At 45.7% G+C, this 24964-nt stretch overlaps 2 protein-coding genes across 2 annotated transcripts in view; both read right to left on the bottom strand.

The window, feature by feature from the left end:
* The window catches only part of LOC149362573 (uncharacterized), a 17273-nt gene extending 2539 nt beyond the window's left edge, over positions 1 to 14734 (bottom strand). Inside the window, exon 1 of the mRNA XM_089568336.1 lies at positions 14681 to 14734. Coding sequence (XP_089424462.1) covers positions 14681 to 14734 — 54 coding nt within the window. The remainder of the gene's footprint in view (positions 1 to 14680) is intronic.
* Positions 14735 to 15248: 514 nt separating this feature from the next.
* Positions 15249 to 17301, bottom strand: LOC149362574 (uncharacterized). Its single transcript, XM_089568337.1, has 2 exons — positions 17242 to 17301; positions 15249 to 17139 (listed from the first exon to the last, which is right to left on the bottom strand). Exons 1-2 carry the CDS (start codon positions 17299 to 17301, stop codon positions 16468 to 16470), a joined length of 732 nt encoding a protein of 243 aa, XP_089424463.1. The 3' UTR covers positions 15249 to 16467.
* Between the last annotated feature and the right edge of the window lie 7663 nt (positions 17302 to 24964).

Consider the following 24964-nt stretch of genomic DNA (forward strand, 5'->3'; position numbering starts at 1 on the left):
GCGCACCGCTCTGTTTTGCAAATTTACAGTCATTTTGTATGCCTGCAGATAGTTCATTTGCACTACGTGTAATTTTTTTCTTCAGTAGCGATCAGCACCCTGCTCTTATACGGTTGATAGAGACACTAAGGTATTCTTGTGTCCAATGTGCTTGGGATAAATCCCTAAGGTGCATTAAATTTTATTTAGGAATAAATTGCTCGTTAGCATGCACATGTGCGTAGCCGTGCGGCTACCAAGAAAAACTGTACAGCTTTTAACGAAACTTCGCAGAAAAAGAAAGATTCCTCCTCGTCCAGGGTTTGGTACTACTGCCTATCCAAAACAGTCACTCTACTAACTGAGCCAACCAGGACGGCTAGTAGGTGTTAGGGCGAGGCAGAATGTCCCAAAAATACATTGTACTAACACCATTTTCGATTTGAACGGTTGACGTATTCTACCTCGCCCGCCCGACCATCTGCTGGCAGCCCTGGTTACCTCAATTGGTAGAGCGACGGCCCAGGACAGACGATTGTACCGAGCTCTGAACGAAGAAGATTTTTTATCCAACTTGGAAGCTTCTGAGAATGCAGCACAGCTATCCTCTGTACCCGCGTCGCAGCGCACATGTGCATGGTAATGAGTAGTTGCTACCTAATTCAAATTAATTTTCGAGAAAAATGGGTAGGAAACCCAGACAATCCTGGTTGAATCACGGCGGCGACAGTTCTGTCGGTAACAGACAAATTCCTTCCTTACTTTAACCTGCAGCCTTTTGTGCATTTCTTTTCATTCCTGTAGAGAGGACGTGCTTCGGGTATTGACTGAATTGTCTTTTTTCTTTACAAACTCTATGTCAGCCTTTAAGACTTCAAACAATTATCTCCCAGTAAGATGTCAGTACCTAGAAAAGAAAGTGAATGTGCACGAGAACACCAACTGTCGGTAAATATACGCTTGCTTGGATTTCCGCGGCAGCCGCCATGCATTAGGGAGGTTATGAATGAAGGTTGGCACATTTTTCACATTAATACATGCAGGCTTGCTCTTTTTGTCACGAGCATGGCATTGCGTCATGTCGCCTTCAAAGTACTCCCTCTTAAATTCATATATTTTGAAATTTTCTGGAAGTATCATGTGTAGAAAAAGCATGAAAAGATCGTTTCTGGCGAAACTAACCACCACCGTTACTTGGTACCTTCACTACTGAGACTGACAATTAAAGCCATTCCTCACAGGTACTCTTGATTGGCTCTGAGATGTTCGTTCGCACAATGGCCCTTCAATTTTCTGTCTGCTAATGTTCTCCTACGCCTAACAGCGAGCGCTTCGGCCAGTCGAAAATCGCCTTTGCGTGCGAACACCCTTACATATTTGGCCCCGCACTATTACGACAACATGTTATTTGAACTCACCACATATTAGAGCGCAAATAGCCACAAATAGCGTCCCTTTACTTCCTTGCTTCATCCTCGACGGAAGCATACTGGATGCTCTGTGGCAAACTCGAGTGACTCTGGAATATGAAGGCGAAACATTGTCAGTGAGTGGAAAATTGAAAAGTGGTTTTTTTTTTGGGGGGGGGGGAGGAAACGGCGCAGTATCTGTCTCATATATCTCTGTGGACACCTGAACCGCGCCTTAAGGGAAGAGATAAAGGAGGGACTGAAAGAAAGGAAGGAAGAGGTGCCGTAGTGGAGGGCTCCGGAATAATTTCGACCACCTGGGGATCTTCAACGTGCACTGACATCGCACAGCACACGGGCGCGTTTTGCGTTTCGCCTCCATCGAAACGCTGCCATCGCGGTCGGGTTCTCTGAATGATTATTGCAGCGTGACCTACACTCGCCGAGGTTGAGCAGTTTCGCGTGGCTCCTGGAGAGCCGCGCTGCGCATGCACGAGGAGCAAGTGACGTCACTACGCACAGCTGGCATGCCTCACCCCGCGCGCTCGCCTTCCTTTCCTTAAAATGATCGGAGTGTAAAACGTGGGCAACGACAACGCAAATGCACACAACGAACGCCGACGGCCTATGGCTTCAGCGCCGCGTTTCTGGCACAACCTTGTCAATGCCTGCAGACCACATCTCTCTCTCATCACCCCACGTACCTATAAGCACGATTCAGGCGTCCACTGACCCAGGGAACCATTATGCGCACTTCTTTTCCTTAAAATTATCGGAGTGTAAAACGTTGTCAACGCCAACGCCAATGAACACAGCGAACGCCGGCGGCCTATGGCTTCAGCGCCGCGTTTCTGGCACAACGTTGCCAATGCCAACGCATGCAGCGCACACCTGTCACTACCGCCACTTAGCTTAAAGCACAACTGAGGTGTCCACTGTTCCAAGAGGGCAGTTATGCACCTTCCCGTTTGTTCAGGTCTCCACCGAGATGTGGACACCTCGCCCTCACCTCACGCTACGTACTATATCCCGGCATAGCAGAGATAAGCCACTACCAATTATTCGGGGACTTACTAAGATACAGCAGCGGACCTCAAATTAGGCGGTAGCCAAGCCACACAGACCATTTCTCGCCTTAATTCAGTCATATGTGAGAACAAACAAGCAGCAGCAGATCAGCATTTGAAGCTACAGGAAGGTGCAATAAGCAGGATCATTAAAAGGCCGCCGGTCAAACCCGCTATAGGATGCATGTAGGCGGGCTACATTGCTAACTCCATCAAAAACAGCACTGAGGACCTAATCAGATATACTGTCAGGTCCGAAGAAAAAAATCTGCCTTGATGTCTTCTCGTTATAAATGAATGCAGTTATCATCCCGTCTCGCCTCTTTCTCTATCGCTATCGATCAGACCCTTCCTATCCCAACTGCCCCTGTATCTATGCGGACCTGGCCCATTGCCTCTTCTATTGCCCGGCTGCTCAGCAGTCGGGTTCCTTCCCCCCACCTTCTTTATCCATCACCACCTGTCTCGACTGGCTTGGCGCTGGAAGGGAGGAAGAACAGCGACTTCTGGTCGCCCAGGCGGTCAACATGCTCGGCCTGTAAATTATGACCATATAAAGTTCTTGTACTACTACTAGGTATTCTCTTCCTCGTCGCAGAGTCATATATATCGGGGTCGACGTTGAAAAACACCTGTTTCGTTCGCAATCTTCCCTTCCAACGAAACCGCTGCGGTGGCGTCATCGCCTACGCTCATATATAAATGCACCTTTTGCGTACAAGTGTGTAGCCCAGAAAAATAGATCACGCCACACATCGCATCAAGCTAGCATGTCTCGATGCAGCGTTCCGCTGCATTCAGACATCTGGCATCAGACGTAGAGAGACGTCGCGGGCGATATAAAAGCAGAAATTCATAGTTTGACGCAAGAAAATCATGGCGTTAGGAAGCACTGGACGTCGCAATTCGTTTAAATTACAGGTGTGTGAATATTCGAAATTTATAATACAAATTTCGAATATTAACTTATTACGTTCATATTCGGTTAGAGAAATAGGATTTCTGGTGAACGCGTACCGCACTGACTTTCATAAATTCGACCGTGGCAAAACCACAGTATCTAGGCAAATTATCCAAAGATAGAGTTTAAAGAGCCAGGAACCCAGAACAAAGCTGTCTTCCTTTGTTTCTTCTCTGAAGTTTATCGCGTGGGCCGATCACGATCGGTCGCAGGTGGGCTTGGACCTCGTGCGAAATCTTGTAAATGGGCTTTCCCGAACAAAATGGCTGACCACACGCTTCGAACAATCGCAACGAGAAAGCGTGCTGTTTGGCACGACTTCGCGAGGTCTAACCGGTTCACCAAGTTTGTGTGAAGCTTGGCCTTGATGGTGACCTTGTCCAAACCTTAAATATAGGGTGTCTAGAGGAGGATTTTGATTTATTTGTAATAAATATAGAAAGAATGACTCTGCGAGCGATCAGCTCAATCAAAGTTGGCTTCCCACTACCAGTAGCCAAGCCCGTTTCTAGCGCCTGAAGTTTCTTTACCTGCTTTTGAGTGGAGCCCTTAAAGTAGAAATAGACCAATGCCTATCACTTCAATTAACAAGAAACACGCGCACAAAACATTGTGAACATCTAACGGAATTTAGATTCATTATGTCTCATTCGGGTATTCGCATACATTATGTCTCATTCGGGCAGTCAGGGAACGGGACACACTAACAAATGATGCAGTCAGCAGCCCGTTACTAAATTAATTTCTATCGAGGCTAAGTACAGCTCGTCCTTCTTGACCCTTGTCATGTATTATTTCTTGAAGCATTTTCATCACTGCAATTTTCTGTTCTTTGAATATAAGCAAGAAACACCTCCTTTGTTTCGCAATTTGCGTTGTGCAATTGTGGTATTGCACCTTTTTATTTTATACATGAATGCCGCCTAAAATGTACTGTCGCCTTGGCACTCGAAATGCTGTCTTGTTGGGCAGCGGCAATGCCTTTTCTCAATTCATTTTTGAAGTTCCTACGCCTGCATTCGTATATTCCTGCATTTTTTACGCGTCAATTCTGCCCTTTCTTGTAACAGCCTCTGATCAGGCTAACAATGTGATCTAAATAAATAAATAAAATATTGTCGCGATTAGGAATCGAACCCGGGGCGGAGCGAACAGATCAGCTTCGCTGGCCACTGCACGCCGCAGACAATCACGCCTCGCGTTAAACTGCAACATACCCTTGCGCGGTGCATTGCACATCGTTATATTCTTCAACTAATACTACTACCGAATTAATATACATAACGCCGCTCTGTGCACTGCATATCGTCGCCTTCATCAACTAATGCGACTATCGAACTAATGTCGCCGCCAGACGTGCCGACGGCCCAGCAAAGCAAAACCATGAGCAACCATGCAGTATAAATACGTGTTTTCGCACGTCTTCTTGGTTTAACTGCGTTAAAACCTTACCACTTTTTCTTTTTTTCTACCTTTCCATAAAGTGTTGAATAAGAACGTTCACGTCGCTTTACTCATCCCCTTTATAAATCTCCTAGCGAGATATTCGCCATCTCATTTCGGTCAAGCTTGATATGCATGAAAGCACACTTGCGGAATTTGCAAAGGGGCTCCCAAAAGGAACCGACTCTAGGTGACACCGGCAGGGCAAACGATCTTGTAAAAATTCTGGTATTGCATGGTGCATTGAAACCCGCACACTTCTCACATGCACTTAACGGCAGGTGTGACGACGATGGGAACGCCCACGTCGCTAGGCCAAAAAAATAGCCTGGCAGCATAGTTTCGCTTTCAGAGCCTCACGATCATTCCGCGACGACGGCGGCTGTCGGTCGTGCATTCGCTAGCCGTCCAAACCCAGCTGCGCATCGCTCTCGGAAGCCGACTGGCGCGTAGCTGGTCAGCATGACGTAAGTGCGCGCTCGTCATGAGGCTGTCGCTGTTTGTGCGATTTAGTCTTCTTAAAGGCTTCACTGCGTTTTCGGCATGTCATTTCTCTTTTTCAGACAGGGGGTTGGAGAATTTTACAACTTGACCTTCGGATTATTCGGGAATTTCTTATGGCAATTTTAATTACGAATTAGTGAGGTTTTACTATGCACCATATTATCTTTAGTTGCTGCTCGAGTCTCAATTCATGGATACAATTTCTTTGCTCATTTTGTGAGAACAAATTACGTGTTACTGTATGCTGTCTAATCAAGCGTATACATTTCTGTGCACGAAGCATTTTTTATGATGCCGAGTCAGCCTAGTTTTACCTATATTATTTGCAAAGACCACACACAGTTTTGAAAGAAATGAGGACAACAACGTTTGCCTGCTTGTCATTTTCAGATACTTTTTGCATCCTGAGTAGATATACGATTCAATATTCGAAGCCTTTGTTTATATTGGTAGTCGATTCGTTCTCGAAAATTTGAAAGTTCGGACACCCCTACTTCAAATAATGACACCCTGATAGGTTCTACAGAGCAAAATGTATCCAGTATTAATTTCAAACTCAGCGTTAAGTAAGAGTCGTTTATATTCGGTAACTTTTGTTAACAGCGTGAGTTCCTTCGACCTATGACAGTGCGGATGACAATTACAAGCCGCAGCCTAATTTTTGAAATAACACTGAATACTGATATCTAGAAAGCAAGCAGGTTTGAATGCCCTTAGTGTCCTCGAATCTTAATTCATATAAAGTTTGCAGATAAAAAACACTTCATATAAAGATGCTTCGGTCATGTGCCAGCGCCAGATAAAGCTTGGAGTCAAACTCCCCCCCCCCCCCCCCCCCTATTGCGGAGTTCAGTAGGGAGAAAAAAGGAGCGATGAAATGATTTACAGCGTAACGTTAGGTGTTCCTTAACGAGAGAAGTGATTGCGTGGAACACCGGATCTCTGCTAACAACATGATATTGACCAATATAGGCGCTACCCCACACTACAAATCAGCCTTTGCCAGTCCAAACAAAGATGCCCAACATGAGCACACATGGACTCGTAGGGCGTCGCAAACTTATTAGCCACAGAAGTATTGCAATGAGGAATTGTACGCTTCGTAGCAGCAGTCGACAGAGTTCCAGAATTAGCACAAGACAACAGACAAATTAAGACAACATATACTCATGCATTACATCACAAAAATCCGTGCACTACCAAACTGGAAAAAATTTTTGAAGAAAAGATATCATCCTTGGACACCTGAAGCATTTTGTGTTTTTTTTGTCAGCAAGAAAATAACTTGCGCATAAGCGAGCCTTAGAATATCTTGCATGACAATGAGATACGGTTTTTGAATGGCACATGAATTCTAGATTATCACATAACTGACTGAATTCCTTGAGCACGTGACAGACTATTAATATATGCGTGTTTCTGAAAAACAATTCTTGCGATTCGCGATAGTTTTATTCCTTGCCTATGTCCCCGTCCATATGCGCAGTACTCAACGAACTCATCTACCCAAGGTAGATGTAGAGTGGTAGCGCTGCTTGCATAGACGGGGATACATTTAAAACACGACGGCTTATCGCACGGAGCCACCACCATCATCGAAGGGTAAAGCGAGCTAAAGAAAGACGTCATAAAAAAATGTTACGTCATACCTAAGTGATTTTTGGCAGTAAAAATAGATCTTCGAATGTCGCAAGGCTCCTTGCGACACACGAGACAAGGGCAAAGAAAGAAGACACGACGAGTGCCGGGTACAAACGCCATCTTTTGGCAGTCATTTCTCGTTGCGTCTTTTTCCGTTGCCCTCGCCTCCTGTGTCACGCTGAATTTAAAGTTGTTAACGTACAAACAGGGCTAGTTATTTGACTTATTGCCAGAGAGGTACATTTTTAGGTATGTTGATATCTTATTGTTCGGGAGCTGTTTTTCTCTACCAAAAATTTCGAGCAATGCATTGTAACAGTATTGTGTTGGTGTAGTTTTCCTCATATAGAGAGAAAACAGTGCAATTTTTTATAAAAGTTTGTTTATTCGTTGGAAACTACATCACAAATTCAGACTCTGAGTAGTGACGCAATAAGAAGTGGCTGAACTAACCCACGAGACAAGTTGCATGTACAGAGAATAGCCTAGTTGCCTGGTGCGCATAACTCACATAGGAATGCTGTAAATAGCACTCCAATTTACCAATGGAATTACGGCTGCCTTTTAGAACGTATGGAGCAAAGACATTTTCATCATTGCAATCAAACAGAGACTCGGACTCTGAATAGTGACGCAACAACAAGTAGCTGAACTAACCCGCGAGACAAGTTGCATGAAAAAAAAAACAATCTAGTTGCCCGGTGTGCATAACTGGCATAGGAATGCTGTAAATAGCGCTCCATTTTACCTGTGGAATTACGATTTGCTTTCAGAACGTATGGAGTACAGACGTTTTCATCAATATGATCAAAACCTACGCAGACCAGATGAAACATACAATCAAGTGCTCCCACAATGAGAAACAAGGGGATGTACTGTACAGAAAAATGGGCAAATACGGATAGCGACTTTGCAGTCGCAGGAAACGTTCAAGCAACCTCATGCTCCAGGAGACTACTAAAGAATATTTCAATAAAACTACTGACCTCATTACATACTGTTCGGTGCCTAACACAGAAACATAGATGGTCTCTGAACATCCGAAATTTTGTAAAGGGCCATGACATCTGACATACAACACCTTCTTCTTTCATCTCTGATCACCAATCAATACAAAATGGCAGTGTCCCGTCAACATAACTACAAAACTCAATGTGTACAAAACCCTTCTCAGTAGCAATTTTCAGCGCTTAGTGACATACTACTAGCGTAGACTAAGGCAGCATTCACTTCGCGTTTTGAAAAGGCAGGTCGGTAGATATCTCCATTTTCAAAGAGCTCCCCAATATTTAGAGGGACATCAATGTAACGTATTCTTCAAATCCCTACCAAGTGCAGGGGACCGTAGCGTTTCTTCGCCACGAACACGAATAATTCTGATGTAGTATTTTGCTCAGTACAGTCAACACAAAACACAATCATTCAGTCTCACTGTAGGTGCTAGGAAATTAACAGAATTCACTTCGAAATATGCGCTTTCTTACAAATTACAAAGCGATCATTCTATAGTAATATCTTACACCTCCCACGCAGGTGTTATAAGACATATTTCTGGCTGGTTTAGGCACTCAGTGGCAACGGCATACCAAAGTACCAAAGCGACTGTAACACCCTGCCGCTGCAGTCTGATGCCAGCGGAGCAGTTCACACATTTCTACGGAGCACCAGTTTCTTTGTGGGATGTGCGCTCTTTGTCTCAAACTACGCCTTTGTTCCGAAGAAAGCAGTGTCAAAACCGTATGACTGGAACTGTGGATAGTATGGCAGAAACAAGCGCACATAGGTAGCCAACAAGAACTTAGCACGAGAACAAAAAGTAACTAAGCACTTGAAATTAATGCTGGTAAAAGTCGCGCAGCCGCACGCAACGAAGTCTCGAGATGACGATATACGTACACCGGCCAAGGGCGGCAGCAGCTGGCAGCTAGCGGCAAACAAGCCGCACAATAGTCAAGGGGGGTGGCATAAGAGCAGCTGCCAGCTGCTGTGAGGGAACACAAACTTAAAAAAAAATTTCGTAAAAAAGTGTTCGACTTTCCAACCAAATGTACAAAACTAAAACATTTTTAAAACTACTAACTTTAGTGACCTCTTAAATATTTGGGTAAAAAGACCATAAATATATGACCATTTAGTTTTCACTTTTTTGCGTCGTCCAATTTTGGCGCATCAGTTCTATTCTCCAGTTGGCGTCGCTAGCATTGGTTCCAGACCGCTATCGAACCCCGCCTTCGCGACCTACGTCATTTGACTTTGACCCACCGTAGTGACATCTAGAACATTGACCTCCAAGTATTAGCACTGTCCCACAGATGGCACGTCGACAGCGCAGCAACTTGCAGCAGCTAAGCAGCGATGTGTCCGTCCCTCATATCCTGTCTGATGTCTTGACTAAGCCACTTATAGCAAGATACGACTTTAAAAAAAAACAGCAGTGTTTAACACTGGGCCACGGCCCGCGGCGTATTGTATTACTCCGCTAGCCAGTCATAAAAGTACATGAAATCGGCTTTTGAAACGTGAAATTTATCATGTACGCGGATGATACCAGCATATTATTAACCGGTAAAACTAGTGACGACCTTGTTGATGCTGCTAATTTAACATTAATAAAACTAGACGAATGGACGCGTAAAAACAGCCTGACGATTAATGCAAACAAAACAAAAGCCGTATTCTTTCGAAGTAAAAACAAAAACCTAACAATACAAAAGTCTATCTACTTAAATGCCACTCCTCTCGAAATAACTTCCAGTATTAAGACATTAGGTGTTATCTTTCAGCAGAATATGTCATGGGATGTCCACGTGGACAGTATGCTTATTAAGCTGGCACAGGTAATTGGGCTAGTATACCGCAATCGCAATTTACTACCACCAAAAATCTTACTGTTAATTTATAATACCCTATTCTCCTCCCGACTCAATTATTGTCACTTAGTTTGGTCTACGACAACTTATGGAAATTTGCAGAAGCTTCACAAGTTGCAGAAAAGGTTTGTAAGAGTAATAGAAAATCTGCCGTTTTATTCACATACGTATCATCTATTTCCCAAATACAACATAATTCCTGTTACCAAGCTGTTTGATTATATCCTTTGCAAGGCAATTAAGAATGAAAACTCCAGCAACAGTTCATTTCTACATCGTCTAGCCAGGTTACAACAAAACGCTACTACACGCCAGACACGTTACACGGAGCTCTGGAAAGTAAGGATGTTTCGCACAACATACGGCCTACAAACACTACAGAATAAACTACCCCGGTTACTAAATGATTTAAATCATAAACATATCAAACTTGAAAAGGTGACGTTCAAAACACTCCGCCGGTATTTCAACATGTACTAGGACACTTCGCTTGCCATTCCTGTTTACTCTGTCACATTGTTGTTTACCCTGACTGTACCGCTTGTCTGTATTCACTTTGATTTGAATTTTATTTGAAGCAAAAATGTGCTTAATTTATCTGTTACTTTCGCTAAACTCATTGCCATCGCACATGAATGTTCCATTGCTTTTGTAAGTGCTTTCTAGCTTCATTCTAACACATTTTCTGTATAATTTTATGTAGTTCTTATGAGTGATTGTAATTGCAGATGTTTTCATGTTTTGTTCTATTTTCTTTTTGGATGAGACATGCCGTTTCATTGCGCCTATGATGCTGTCAAGTGTATAGGGGGGCCTCCGGCTTTGTCAAGCTGTCGCTTGTGACAGCTTTTACTGCGGGTCTCCCGCGCCATGTATTCATTTGGCGCAAATAAAACCATTATTATTATTATTATTATTAATGTCTAACTTTATTAAACAAGGCAGGTATTAAAATTCTAGAGCTTGTAACTTTTTTCTAGGGATTAGCTTCTTGTTTAGGTGACAAGAGAAGTTTTAATAATGGACCACTTTTTTGTCGTGGGGGAATTCTGTGTGAAGGTACTGGATGTGGGCGGAGCTTCACTGCAGACTTAAGTTGTATCCGACTATAGCTATGTACCTCAGTCGGCAACGTGCCCGCCTGCTGTGCCACAACCCACTGGCGGAAGCAGTAATTTCCCGACTGAACTAAAGGGTCTTGGTGAAACAATCATACAACACAGTTTCCGTTGATGGTCCCTGCACCGAACTAAGCAATGTTGTTGTTGCGGCTGAAGGAAGGATGAAAGGGAAAGTGCACGGGCCTGCCCACTGGCTCCGGATGAGCCACTCTCGCTGCCACGTGCAGACAGAAGAGAGTTGAAAGATGCGAGAAGAAAGATTGAAAGAACAGACTCGCGTCGCAACAACCGCGTCTGCCGAAGAGACGACGCCGGCTGTAACAGATACCCTAAGCCCCCCGAACTCGGCAACCAAAATAATCGCTTGCCTTATGCGAGGAGTGGTTAATCGCAAGCATCACTGAGAGAACCCTCTCGAAATCAGCAACAGACTTGGAGGGAATGGCGGATTTTTTTTGTCATTATGCTGTATATCAGTGAGCTAGAGTTTTTGCCCCATCTGTCCAGCATCTGCAAAGTCCCACAAGGCAACATGGCTTGAAGCAACAGGCGTCGCTCGATATCATGGCATTGCACTTTTGGCAAAACACTTCTGCATACACTAACCGGCCTTCAAAACGCGGATGGTCATTGGTGAAAGATTAAAAAACACACTTCCCCCGTTGCAGTAGTATTTCGAATCCACCGCACGAAACTGACACATACTGATATCAGTTCAAAGGCAAATACATAAGGTAGCATAAATTTTGGTAAAGTTATGCATACGCACTGCTTTGCGGATGACTGAAAACACATGCAGCTAGGGTGACGCTCTTGCTCCACTTCGGGATAGTGGGAAAAGGAGGAAAGAACAGTGCAGTATCGCACATACGTGAAGGTCCTTACCATTCTTTCATATCCTTCGTAATGCAGCATCTTTAAACAAAGACTCGTGCGTTAGCGAAGTGTAGCCACCGACATCTGTCGAAATACAACCATCGTGGCCGGAACCGAATCCGCGACATAGAGCTCAACAGCCAAACAGCACATTCGTTTACCTACCACGATTGCTAGCCTGCTCGCAGATTTTCTCTCACTGAAGGTCTCCGGTAGCGTACAATGAACTGGATTGTAAAGTTTTAACGCCCCGAAGCGACTCGTACCATCATGAACACCGTAGGACAGGGCACCGAATTAATTTACACCACCTAGGGTTCTTTAACATGAGCTGGAATCGGACCCGATGCGGGCTTTATTGAATTTCGCCTCCATCTAAACATTTCCACCGCAGCCGGTAACGAACCCACGACCTTGGGATCAGCAGCCGAACGCCAAAGCCACTGAGCCACCCCAGCGGGTGCGTAGCATAAACTGTGGCGCCGATGTGATCTGAAATTATTTCGGCTAGTTGGGCATTTCCATGAACCTACAATCGACTCGTTTCCTCACTGGAAGCGGCTGAAAGCTGATTTTTCTCGATAATATTAGCGTTCCTAACGAGGTAAAACGTTGCAGTATTCTTGAGTATTACGTGTTTAAAAACTTACTTCTGATGTCACTGTGTTGCCATTTCAGAGGCATCTTGCGGCACCTCGAAACGGTTCTCTCAAAGGCCGTCGCCCCTTGAAGAACGCAGGAAGTTCCCTACTGATCCTAAGGAAAGCCATATATTGCCATAAATAAACAGCCTTATTTTGCGGAAAAAATACACCGACTTGATTGATTTTGGGCTCGGAATACTATGAGTTTGTACTATGAATTGTAACTTCGGATACAGTCTGAATAAACCGTCACAGACCCTTTTTCTTTTGCGTTGCTACTTCTTGGTGGAAGACAACGACCCAACATACCAGAAAGCAGTCTAACACGCGCTTTGTCACTGAAAGCAGCGATCAGAATTGCGATAAAAGTTCATGTAGGGCACAAAAGAAACGCTGACATGCAAAAACAGTGCATACGACATTCCCTTAGTCCCAAGCAAAATCAGTACAGTGCATTCATGCGAGTCGTGGAAACAGAGAGCTATGGCATGTCCTTATTGACAATAAATAATCTTTAAATGTCAAGAGAAGAGGAGCATTCAAAGCGTTCTGGAGGCTGAGAAACGGCGGCCAGGCAAGGGGAGCGCCGCAAGCTCCGTCAAAATGTGGCATGAATTTCCAATGATAGCGACATTTCAGCATCGCATAGCGGCGTAACCAAAACTGGGAATTCGGGGCAAGCGCTTCTAGTTCCCTTTTGGCTGCCATAAGAGCGCATGGCTTTGAACATTAAAATATAGCGCGTTGACATCGCCCGTGACGTTAGAAAGGGAATGATCGAGTGCATCGCTGCAGAACAGAACGTGATAGGCCACTAGGCTTAGCGGCAAAGGCTGTGCGCTATCTCGAATTCCTGCTAGTGAATAACAGTTGCAGCTCACAGAGTACTGGTTTGGTTTGGTTTGGTTTGGTTTATTGGGGTTTAACGTCCCAAAGCGACTCAGGCTATGAGGGACGCCGTAGTGAAGGGCTCCGGAAATTTCGACCACCTGGGGTTCTTTAACCTGCACTGACATCGCACAGTACACGGACCTCTGGAATTTCGCCTCCATCGAAATTCGGCTGCCGCGGCCGGGATCGAACCCTCGTATTTAGGATCAGCAGCCGAGCGCCATAACCACTGAGCCACCGTGGCGCGTACTGCTGCAGGAGCCTTTAGGCGATGGATGCGCGGTGCTCCTTAATTTAAAGGACCTTTGCAGACGCGTTCTTTCAGGTGTGCCCCCGAAACTTACCATTTTTGATCTGCATACATGCACACGTGAAGTTATTAATTCCTTCAGATCAGTACTGAAAGCACCACCTGAAAACAAATGCTACCGCTACTCCTCACGCCACAGCATGGAGACCAGCGATCGCGTTTATCTTGACTGGGACCACACTCGGGAACCGAGCCCCGTCAGTACTTTTCGCCAACGTAAGGGCCGGTCTTGTGGCCACCCTTGAAGGGGGTGGATTAGGAGGAAAGGCGGTGTTCACGGGAGCTCAATGATTGTTTAGCTTCATTGCAAGAAAAAAAGAAAGGTAAGTGAGGTTTCTCTATAGCAAACTTTTTGCCTCTACTGTCTTGCCTCCTTCAATCACTCCCCGGCCCACTTCAGAGAAGACTTCAGCGCACTGTCAAGCACTTCCGCACTACAAGAGTTTTTAAACATAGAGCCCTGCCTCACTACATCACGAGAGCGGCTGTTGATTTGAAAGACAACAAAGGACCAACTTTTGCAGACAGGTGGAGGAAAGAACTTTTATTATCCAACATAAATGGCATTCCCCCACCCCCTCGGCATTTGGCCGGGGAGGCAGGAGGCCCCACTTTAGATGCTGGTCAGGAGGTCTTGTGTAGCGGCGACCTCTTCAGCCAGTCGACTGAGTCGGAGCTGGAACTCAGGGTCCCAACTACGCAGCAGGATCTCCCAGGATACTTTAGAATCGATATTTTGCGCCTTCCCAGGAGAATTTGATCATTCCCAGATTATATGGTCGAGGGACCCTCTCTACCCGCGCATATGGTTCTGTATTCGCCATGTAATCGGAGTTAGTTAATAAGGGGGGATGTTAGTTTCATGCTGCGTCATTCGGCAGGCGTTCTAATTGCCTTCATGCATGTTGTCTTCAGAATGGAGAGCCGTCCGTGCGTTTTTGGGAAACGACTGAACAGCGCTTACAGACTGGACGGAAGAGGAGACAGGAACGTATGTGTCTATGTTCTTCTCTTCCATCCTGTCTGTTAGTGCTGTTCAGTCGTTTCCATCAACATGCACCAACCAGCCCGACTAAAGCCCTCTTTTTGAATCCGTGTGTTTTCTGTTTCTACTGCTCAGTTCCTGCTCGGTGGCACTATATATCATGGCTCTTGTGCCTGCTTTGCACCGTAAGAAACCTTGAAGACATTTCAGTGCAGAGCAGAGCTTACAGTACTTACTAACTATTCTTGAAATGCGTCTGTGGCCAAATTTGGGAAACGTCGCGCGCACGATAAGTAAGCCGCTCACAATATGCGTAGGTCAGCTTTGTGTTCCTTCGCCTCGCTTGCATTTAGGGCACTATTCAAGCAAAACATTCCAATTACGAATACACCGGCTTTGTTCAGCTTCTTTATGGATTCGGCATGGCTCCTTTTAAACAGCCTTTCCAATTTTTTTTCTTCTTTCTCGTGGAACTGTAACACACGTGCTGTCTTCTTTTCGCGGCGTCAAGCTAAGGGTCGGACTACAATAAGTCGAAAACAAGGTATGACAAGAGAACAGATTTTTTTTATTCACAGTCTGGAACGTTAGTCCCAGTTCTCCATTCTGTCTGACATTCGCAATGTTAGTTAGATCTCTGAAAAAAAATTAGAGCCCCGTGGTAGTCCGAATGTCTTTATCCCTTTAAGCCTCTGTTTGCTGAACGCACTAAATTCTGCAGTCCACAAGTGAATTCCTTGTATGGTCAAAAAGGAAACAAGATCAGCGATACATTCCTCACAGCGCCAGCCAAGGAAAAATATGTAGGTGCGTCATCGATATATCTGAATCTGAAGGAAAAAGAATATATATATATAGTATATACATATATATATGAGAACTCATAGGAGCTGAAATTGAGATGAAAAGTAGAAAGACTGCTCGACGATAAGGGCGCTATGTACTGCATGTAAGTATCGTTCATCGTCATATTAGGAGTTTTTAGTAGCGTGTTCTGCGGCACAACTCATACGCGGCAAACACAGAGCGGTCAATACCTAAATGAAGAATTACCACCTGGGTAGTTTTCATTTCTTTATCAATCAGAATATTCCCTTTTCTAGCGGTATTTGCTTAGCTGTGACCATAATCTAAAAAAAATTGACTGCGACTTCAAATTCAGTCATCTGTCTACGTAATTACTGGTTGCTGTTCCTAAAGAGCCTAGTGAGAAATTTCTGATTGATTGATTGATTGATTGATTGATTGATTGATTGATTGATTGATTGATTGATTGATTGATTGATTGATTGATTGATTGATTGATTGATTGATTGATTGATTGATTGATTGATTGATTGATTGATTGATTGATTGATTGATTGATTGATTGATTGATTGATTGATTGATTGATTGACGTGACGCATTTCCCACCTTTTCTTTGCTAAAGTCTCAAACTTTCATTCTTCGAAGCAGAAGTCAGAACGGCGCTAGTATTTACACACTCCACGTTTCATTCCAGCTTCCTGTCAGAAAACGCAGTTTCAAATACTATTCGCCGCAATGCATACTTCAAGCCCATCTCTAAGCCACTTGCATCGCTGCGCTCGCCGTTTTCATGTAGTTGAATTTTAACATCAATTTTTTTAGCATCTGGGTCACATGTTCCGCCACTGCTTGCTCCGCCCCCAGGTTGCGATGCTCTTCCAGGGTTTGTAACACTTCCGTTGATTTCACGCCGGGCCGCCAGATCCCGTGTTCGGCAGTAATGATGCCGTTCCATTGTTTATAGTAACGAGTATGCTTCCAGCACTACTGCCCGCAGCGCCCGGGAGCCCAGCAGTTCCACTAGTGGCGCTCCCTGGGATACCTGGAATGCTTCCAGAACCACCACTTCCAGTACCAGGCAGTCCTGCTGTCCCGCTGCTTCCAATGCCCGGAATACTTCCAGCACTACCGCTTCCAGTGCCAGGTAGTCCCGCTGTCCCGTTGCTTCCAATGCCCGGAATGCTTCCAGCACTACCACTTCCAGTACCAGGCAGTCCTGCTGTCCCGCTGCTTCCAATGCCCGGAATGCCTCCAGCACTACCACTTCCAGTGCCAGGTACTCCCGCTGTCCCGCTGCTTCTAATGCCCGGAATGCTTCCAGCACTACCACTTCCAGTACCAGGCAGTCCTGCTGTCCCGCTGCTTCCAATGCCCGGAATGCCTCCAGCACTACCACTTCCAGTGCCAGGTACTCCCGCTGTCCCGCTGCTTCCAATGCCCGGAATGCTTCCAGCACTACCACTTCCAGTACCAGGCAGTCCTGCTGTCCCGCTGCTTCCAATTCCCGGAATGCTTCCAGCACTACCACTTCCAATGCCAGGCAATACCGCTGTCCCGCTGCTTTCAATGCCTGGAACACCTCCAGTGCCAGGTAGTCCCGCTGTGCCGCTGCTTCCAGTGCCTGAAATGCCTACTGCTCCAGGTAGTCCCGCTGTCCCGCTGCTTCCAATGCCCGGAATGTTTCCAGCACTGCCACTTCCTATGCTTGATTGCCCTGCGGATGGTATATTACCAATACTAGGAATGCTTCCGCTGTCTCCAGTTCCAGGGCCAGAAGTCCCGGAATTTTCATTTTGCAACACAATTGTTCCTGTGAGGTTCAGAGTAACTTGGCCTGATATTCCCGTTGAGGTGTCACCACTAGAGGCTTCCGCTCCACCACTGGACGTCAGATTGCCGCTTCCAGTTCCGTTATTCTGTGCCCCACTGCCACTTCCAGTACTGTTTCCAGAAGAAGTGCTATCAGTCAGATTTCCGCTTCCAGTTCCGTTATTTTGTGCCTCACTGCCGCTTCCAGTACTGTTTCCTGAAGAAGTACTATCCGTCATATTGCCGCTTCCAGATCCATTATTTTGTGCCCCACTGTCGCTTCCAGTACTGTTTCCTGAAGATGTGCTATCAGTCTGATTGCCGCTTCCAGATCCATTATTTTGTGCCCCATTGCCACTTCCAGTACTGTTTCCTGAAGATGTGTTATCAGTCTGATTGCCACTTCCAGATCCATTATTTTGTGCCCCACTGCCACTTCCAGTACTGTTTCCTGAAGATGTGCTATCAGTCTGATTGCCGCTTCCAGTTCCATTATTTTGTGCCCCACTGTCGCTTCCAGTACTGTTTCCTGAAGATGTGCTATCAGTCTGATTGCCGCTTCCAGATCCATTATTTTGTGCCCCACTGCCACTTCCAGTACTGTTTCCTGAAGAAGTGCTGTCAGTCAGATTGCCGCTTCCAGTTCCATTATTTTGTACCCCACTGCCGCTTTCTGTACTGTTTCCTGAGGAAGTGCTTTCGCCGCTCGTACTCCCTGAACCATTCGTGCTGGAGCTGTTACTTGAGTTTCCATTGCTTTCAGGGATTTCAACTGTCCCCGAAACACCATCTGTGCCGTTTCCACTTTGTGGTGAGGACGCTGAAGTGTTGGAGCTACCTGAAAGCCCACCCGTAGAATTTCCGCTTCCAGATGAGTTGGTATTCACTGTTAATGCAGGACTCTTGGTTCCATTCCCGGAGATTCCTGACGAGCTTGAATTTGTGGAATTCGACGGCCCGGATCCCTGTTGTTGGGCCGCCCCTGCTGGCATTTCCAAAGCTGCAATTCAAAGAGAGCATGCTAGTATAAAGTACAGAACTTTTCACAAAACTGGGGGTGTCAGGAAATATCAGTTCAGCTTTCAACATCGCTAATCTCTCGCAAGATTGTCGAGAATGCATTTCATCGAAGCGAACTCGCCAAGAATAAATAATTATTGGCTGTCTAACAACAGAATATAAAAAGTGATGCACACCACTCTGCTTTACAAATTTACAGTCATTTTGTATGCCTACAGGTAGTTTATTTGCGCTACGTGTAATTTTTTCTTCAGTAGCGATCATCACCCTGCTCTTATACGGTTTATTGCGACACTAAGGTATTCTTGTGTCCAATATGTTTGGGATAAATCCCCAAGGTACATTAGATTTTATTTAGGAATAAATTGCTCGTTAGCATGCACATGTGCGTAGCCGTGCGGCTACCAAGAAAAACTATACAGCTTTTAACGAAACTTCGCAGAAAAAGAAAGATTCCTCCTCGTCCAAGGCTTGGTGCTACTGCCTATCCGAAACAGTCACTCTACTAACTGAGCCAACCAGGACGGCTAGTAGGTGGTAGGGCGAGGCAGAATGTCCCTAAAATACATTGTACTAACACCATTTTCGATTTGAACGGTTGACGTATTCCACCTCGCCCGCCCGACCATCTGCTGGCAGCCCTGGTTACCTCAATTGGTAGAGCGACGGCCCAGGACAGGCGATTGTACCGAGCTCTGAACGAAGAAGATTTTTTTATCCAACTTGGAAACTTCTGAGAATGCAGCACAGCTATCCTCTGTACCCGCGTCGCAGCGCACATGTGCATGGTAATGAGTAGTTGATACCTAATTCAAATTAATCTTCGAGAAAAGAAGGTTGGGAACCCAGACAATCCTGGTTGAATCACGACGGTGACAGTTCTGTCGGTAACAGATAAATTCCTTCCTTACTTTAACCTGCAGCCTTTTGTGCATTTCTTTTCATTCCTGTAGAGAGGACGTACTTCGGGTATTGACTGAATTGTCTTTTTTCTTTACAAACTCTATGTCAGCCTTGAAGACTTCAAACAATTATCTCCCAGTAAGATGTCAGTACCTAGAAAAGAAAGTGAATGTGCACGAGAACACCAACTGTCGGTAAATATACGCTTGCTTGGATTTCCACGGCAGCCGCCGTGCATTAGGGAGGTTATGAATGAAGGTTGGCACATTTTTCACATTAATACATGCAGGCTTGCTCTTTTTGTCACGAGCACGGCATTGCGTCATGTTTCCTCCAAAGTACTCCCTCTTAAATTCATATATATTGGAATTTTCTGGAAGTATCAGGTGTAGAAAAAGCATGAAAAGATTGCTTCTGGCGAAAAACCACCGCCGTTACTTGGTACCTTCACTATTGAGACTGACAATTAAAGCAATTCCTCACAGGTACTTTTGATTGGCTCTGAGATGTTCGTTCGCACAATGACCCTTCAATTTTCTGTCTGCTATTGTGCGCCTAATCCTAACAGCCAGCGCTTCGGCCAGTCGAAAATCACCTTTGCGTGCGAAGAGCCTTATAAATTTGGCCCCGCACTATTACGACGACATGTTACTTGAACTCACCACATATTAGAGCGCAAATAGCCACAAGTAGCGCCCCTTTCACTCCTTGCTTCATCCTCGACGGAAGCATATTGGATGCTCTGTGGCAAACTCGAGTGACTCTGGAATATGAAGGCGAAACATTGTCAGTGATCAAAAAATTGAAAAGTTTTTTGGGGGGGTGGGGGAGGGGGGAGGAAACGGCGCTGTATCTGTCTCATATATCTCTGTGGACACCTGAACCGCGCCGTAAGGGAAGAGATAAAGGAGGTACTGAAAGTAAGGAAGGAAGAGGTGCCGTAGTGGAGGGCTCCGGAATAATTTCGACCACCTGGGGATCTTTAACGTGCACTGAAATCGCACAGCACACGAGCGCGTTTTGCGTTTCGCCTCCATCGAAACGCTGCCATCGCGGTCAGGTTCTCTGAATTATTATTGTAGCGTGACCTACACTCGTCGAGGCTGAGCAGTTTCGCGTGGCTCCTGGAGAGCCGTGCTGCGCATGCCCGAGGAGCAAGTGACGTCACTACGCACAGCTGGCCTGCCTCACCCCGCGCGCTCGCCTTCCTTTCTTTAAAATAATCGGAGTGTAAAACGTTGTCAACGCCAACGCCAATGAACACAGCGAACGCCGGCGGCCTATGGCTTCAGCGCCGCGTTTCTGGCACAACGTTGCCAATGCCAACGCATGCAGCGCACACCTGTCACTACCACCACTTAGCTTAAAGCACAACTGAGGTGTCAACTGTTCCAAGAGGTCAGTTATGCACCTTCCCTCTGGTTCAGGTCTCCACCGAGATGTGGACACCTCGCCCTCACCTCACGCTACGTACGATATCCCGGCATAGCAGAGCTAAGCCACTACCAATTATTCGGGGACTTACTAAGATACAGCAGCGGACCTCAAATTAGGCGGTAGCCAAGCCACACAGACCATTTCTCGCCTTAATTCAGTCATATGTGAGAACAAACAAGCAGCAGCAGATCAGTATTTGAAGCTACAGGAAGGTGCAATAAGCAGGATCATTAAAAGGCCGCCGGTCAAACCCGCTATAGGATGCATGTAGGCGGGCTACATTGCTAACTCCATCAAAAACAGCACTGAGGACCTAATCAGATATACTGTCAGGTCCGAAGAAAAAAATCTGCCTTGATGTCTTCTCGTTATAAATGAATGCAGTTATCATCCCGTCTCACCTCTTTCTCTATCGCTATCGATCAGACCCTTCCTATCCCAACTGCCCCTGTAACTATGCGGACCTGGCCCATTGCCTCTTCTATTGCCCGGCTGCTCAGCAGTCGGGTTCCTTCCCCCCACCTTCTTTATCCATCACCACCTGGCTCGACTGGCTTGGCGCTGAAAGGGAGGAAGAACAGCGACTTCTGGTCGCCCAGGCGGTCAGCATGCTCGGCCTGTAAATTATGACCAAATAAAGTTCTTGTACTACTACTAGGTATTCTCTTCCTCGTCGCAGAGTCATATATATCGGGGTCGACGTTGAAAAACACCTGTTTCGTTCGCAATCTTCCCTTCCAACGAAACCGCTGCGGTGGCGTCATCGCCTACGCTCATATATAAATGCACCTTTTGCGTACAAGTGTGTAGCCCAGAACATAGATCACGCCACACATCGCATCAAGCTAGCATGTCTCGATGCAGCGTTCCGCTGCATTCAGACATCTGGCATCAGACGTAGAGAGACGTCGCGGGCGATATAAAAGCAGAAATTCATAGTTTGACGCAAGAAAATCATGGCGTTAGGAAGCACTGTACGTCGCAATTCGTTTAAATTATAGGTGTGTGAATATTCGAAATTTCTAATACAAATTTCGAATATTAACTTATTACGTTCATATTCGGTTAGAGAAATAGGATTTCTGGTGAACGCGTACCGCACTGACTTTCATAAATTCGACCGTGGCAAAACCACAGTATCTAGGCAAATTATCCAAAGATAGAGTTTAAAGAGCCCGGAACCCAGAACAAAGCTGTCTTCCTTTGTTTCTTCTCTGAAGTTTATCGCGTGGGCCGATCACGATCGGACGCAGATGGGCTTGGACCTCGTGCGAAATCTTGTAAATGGGCTTTCCCGAACAAAATGGCCGACCACACGCTTCGAACAATCACAACGAGAAAGCGTGCTGTTTAGCACGACTTCGCGAGGTCTAACCGGTTCGCCAAGTTTGTGTGAAGCTTGACCTTGACGGTGACCTTGTCCAAACCATAAATATAGGGTGTCTAGAGAAGGATTTTGATTTATTTATAATAAATATAGAAGGAATGACTCTGCGAGCGATCAGCTTAATCAAAGTTGTCTTGCCACTATCAGTAGCCAATCCCGTTTCTAGCACCTGAAATTTCTTTACCTGATTTTGGGTGGAGCCCTTAAAGTAGAAGTACACCAATACCTATCGCTTTCATTAACAAGAAACACGCGCACAAAACATTCTGAACATTTAACAGAATTTAGATTCATTATGACTCATTCGGGTATTTTTATTTCCCGCAGTCAACAGCCCATTACTAAATTAATTGCTATCGAGGCTAAGTACAGCTCGTCCTTCTTGACCCTTATCATATATTATTTCTTGAAGCATTTTCATCGCTGCAATTTTATGTTCTTTGAATATAAGCAAGAAACACCTCCTTTGTTTCGCAATTTGCGTTGTGCAATTGTGGTATTGCACCTTTTTATTTTATACATGAATGCCGCCTAAAATGTACTGTCGCCTTGGCACTCGAAATGCTGTCTTGTTGGGCAGCGGCAATGCCTTTTCTCAATTTGTTTTTGAAGTTCCTACGCCTGCATTCGTATATTCCTGCATTTTTTACGCGTCAATTCTGCCCTTTCTTGTAACAGCCTCTGATCAGGCTAACAATGTGATCTAAATAAATAAATAAAATATTGTCGCGATTAGGAATCGAACCCGGGGCGGAGCGAACAGATCAGCTTCGCTGGCCACTGCACGCCGCAGACAATCACGCCTCGCGTTAAACTGCAACATACCCTTGCGCGGTGCATTGCACATCGTTATATTCTTCAACTAATACTACTACCGAATTAATATACATAACGCCGCTCTGTGCACTGCATATCGTCGCCTTTATCAACTAATGCGACTATCGAACTAATGTCGCCGCCAGACGTGCCGACGGCCCAGCAAAGCAAAACCATGAGCAACCATGCAGTATAAATACATGTTTTCGCACGTCTTCTTGGTTTAACTGCGTTAAAACCTTACCACTTTTTCTTTTTTCTACCTTTCCATAAAGTGTTGAATAAGAACGTTCACGTCACTTTACTGATCCCCTTTATAAATCTCCTAGCGAGATATTCGCCATCTCATTTCCGTCAAGCTTGATATGCATGAAAGCACACTTGCGGAATTTGCAAAGGGGCTCCCAAAAGGAACCGACTCTAGGTGACACCGGCAGGGCAAACGATCTTGTGAAAATTCTGTTATTGCATGGTGCATTGAAACCCGCACACTTCTCACATGCACTTAACGGCAGGTGTGACGACGATGGGAACGCCCATGTCGCTAGGCCAAAAAAATAGCCTGGCAGCATAGTTTCGCTTTCAGAGCCTCACGATCATTCCGCGACGACGGCGGCTGTCGGTCGTGCATTCGCTAGCCGTCCAAACCCAGCTGCGCGTCGCTCTCGGAAGCCGACTGGCGCGTAGCTGGTCAGCATGACGTAAGTGCGCGCTCGTCATGAGGCTGTCGCTGTTTGTGCGATTTAGTCTTCTTAAAGGCTTCACTGCGTTTTCGGCATGTCATTTCTCTTTTTCAGACAGGGGGTTGGAGAATTTTACAACTTGACCTTCGGATTATTCGGGAATTTCTTATGGCAATTTTAATTACGAATTAGTGAGGTTTTACTATGCACCATATTATCTTTAGTTGCTGCTCGAGTCTCAATTCATGGATACAATTTCTTTGCTCATTTTGTGAGAACAAATTACGTGTTACTGTATGCTGTCTAATCAAGCGTATACATTTCTGTGCACGAAGCATTTTTTATGATGCCGAGTCAGCCTAGTTTTACCTATATTATTTGCAAAGACCACACACAGTTTTGAAAGAAATGAGGACAACAACGTTTGCCTGCTTGTCATTTTCAGATACTTTTTGCATCCTGAGTAGATATACGATTCAATATTCGAAGGTTTTGTTTATATTGGTAGTCGATTCGTTCTCGAAAATTTGAAAGTTCGGACACCCCTACTTCAAATAATGACACCCTGATAGGTTCTACGGAGCAAAATGTATCCAGTATTAATTTCAAACTCAGCGTTAAGTAAGAGTCGTTTATATTCGGTAACTTTTGTTATCAGCGTGAGTTCCTTCGACCTATGACAGTGCGGATGACAATTACAAGCCGCAGCCTAATTTTTGAAATAACACTGAATACTGATATCTAGAAAGCAAGCAGGTTTGAATGCCCTTAGTGTCCTCGAATCTTAATTCATATAAAGTTTGCAGATAAAAAACACTTCATAGTGTGACGAAGACGAAGCTGGCAGTGGCGCGGGACGGAGCGCCCGCGCTAGGCCAGCGGCCATTAAATCATCTTATAGCCATGGTTCACCACGTCTCATTCTTCGGCTGGCCGCCGCGTTACATTTGGTGTGAGGTGCTGGGGTCTCTTGATCGCCATCCTGGTCACGGAGTTTCGGAGTCCTGGGCCTGCCGTGGACGTCGGCCGTGAGTACCTGGTCAGCGCCGCACGGCCGCGCCCCAGCCCGCCCGACCTGAACCGACCTCGACGCTCACCCCAGCCCCGTCCCCCGCCCGGACCACACGACACGACGACCCAAGACCCCACCGACCCAAGACCTCACCGACCAAAGACCCCACTGACCCAAGACCCAAACGTGAAGACACCGTCCCCCTGCCCCTGCCGTTCGGTGCGTCCAGAGACCTCGGCCTTCAGCTCCTGGCACCCTACGGCCCGGATGCTTCGTGGACCGGGACTCATTCTCTCATCTTTCTCATCGTGGCGGCCAGCACTGCACCATCTTCTACATATTGTTCGATCCTTCACTCAAGACCATCGCCATTTCGCCGTCTGTTCGT

This window comes from Amblyomma mixtum, chromosome 2, assembly GCF_055824585.1.
Source record: "Amblyomma mixtum isolate Tamu chromosome 2, ASM5582458v1, whole genome shotgun sequence".
Classification (NCBI taxonomy): Eukaryota; Metazoa; Arthropoda; class Arachnida; order Ixodida; family Ixodidae; genus Amblyomma; species Amblyomma mixtum.

Coding starts and splice junctions, on each gene's coding strand:
- LOC149362574 (XM_089568337.1), bottom strand. CDS start 17,301: ATGAAAATTCCGGGACTTCTGGCCCTGGAACTGGAGACAGCGGAAGCA. Junction 17,140..17,241: donor CGGAAGCATTCCTAGTATTG/GTAATATACCAT, acceptor CTGGAGCAGTAG/GCATTTCAGGCACTGGAAGC.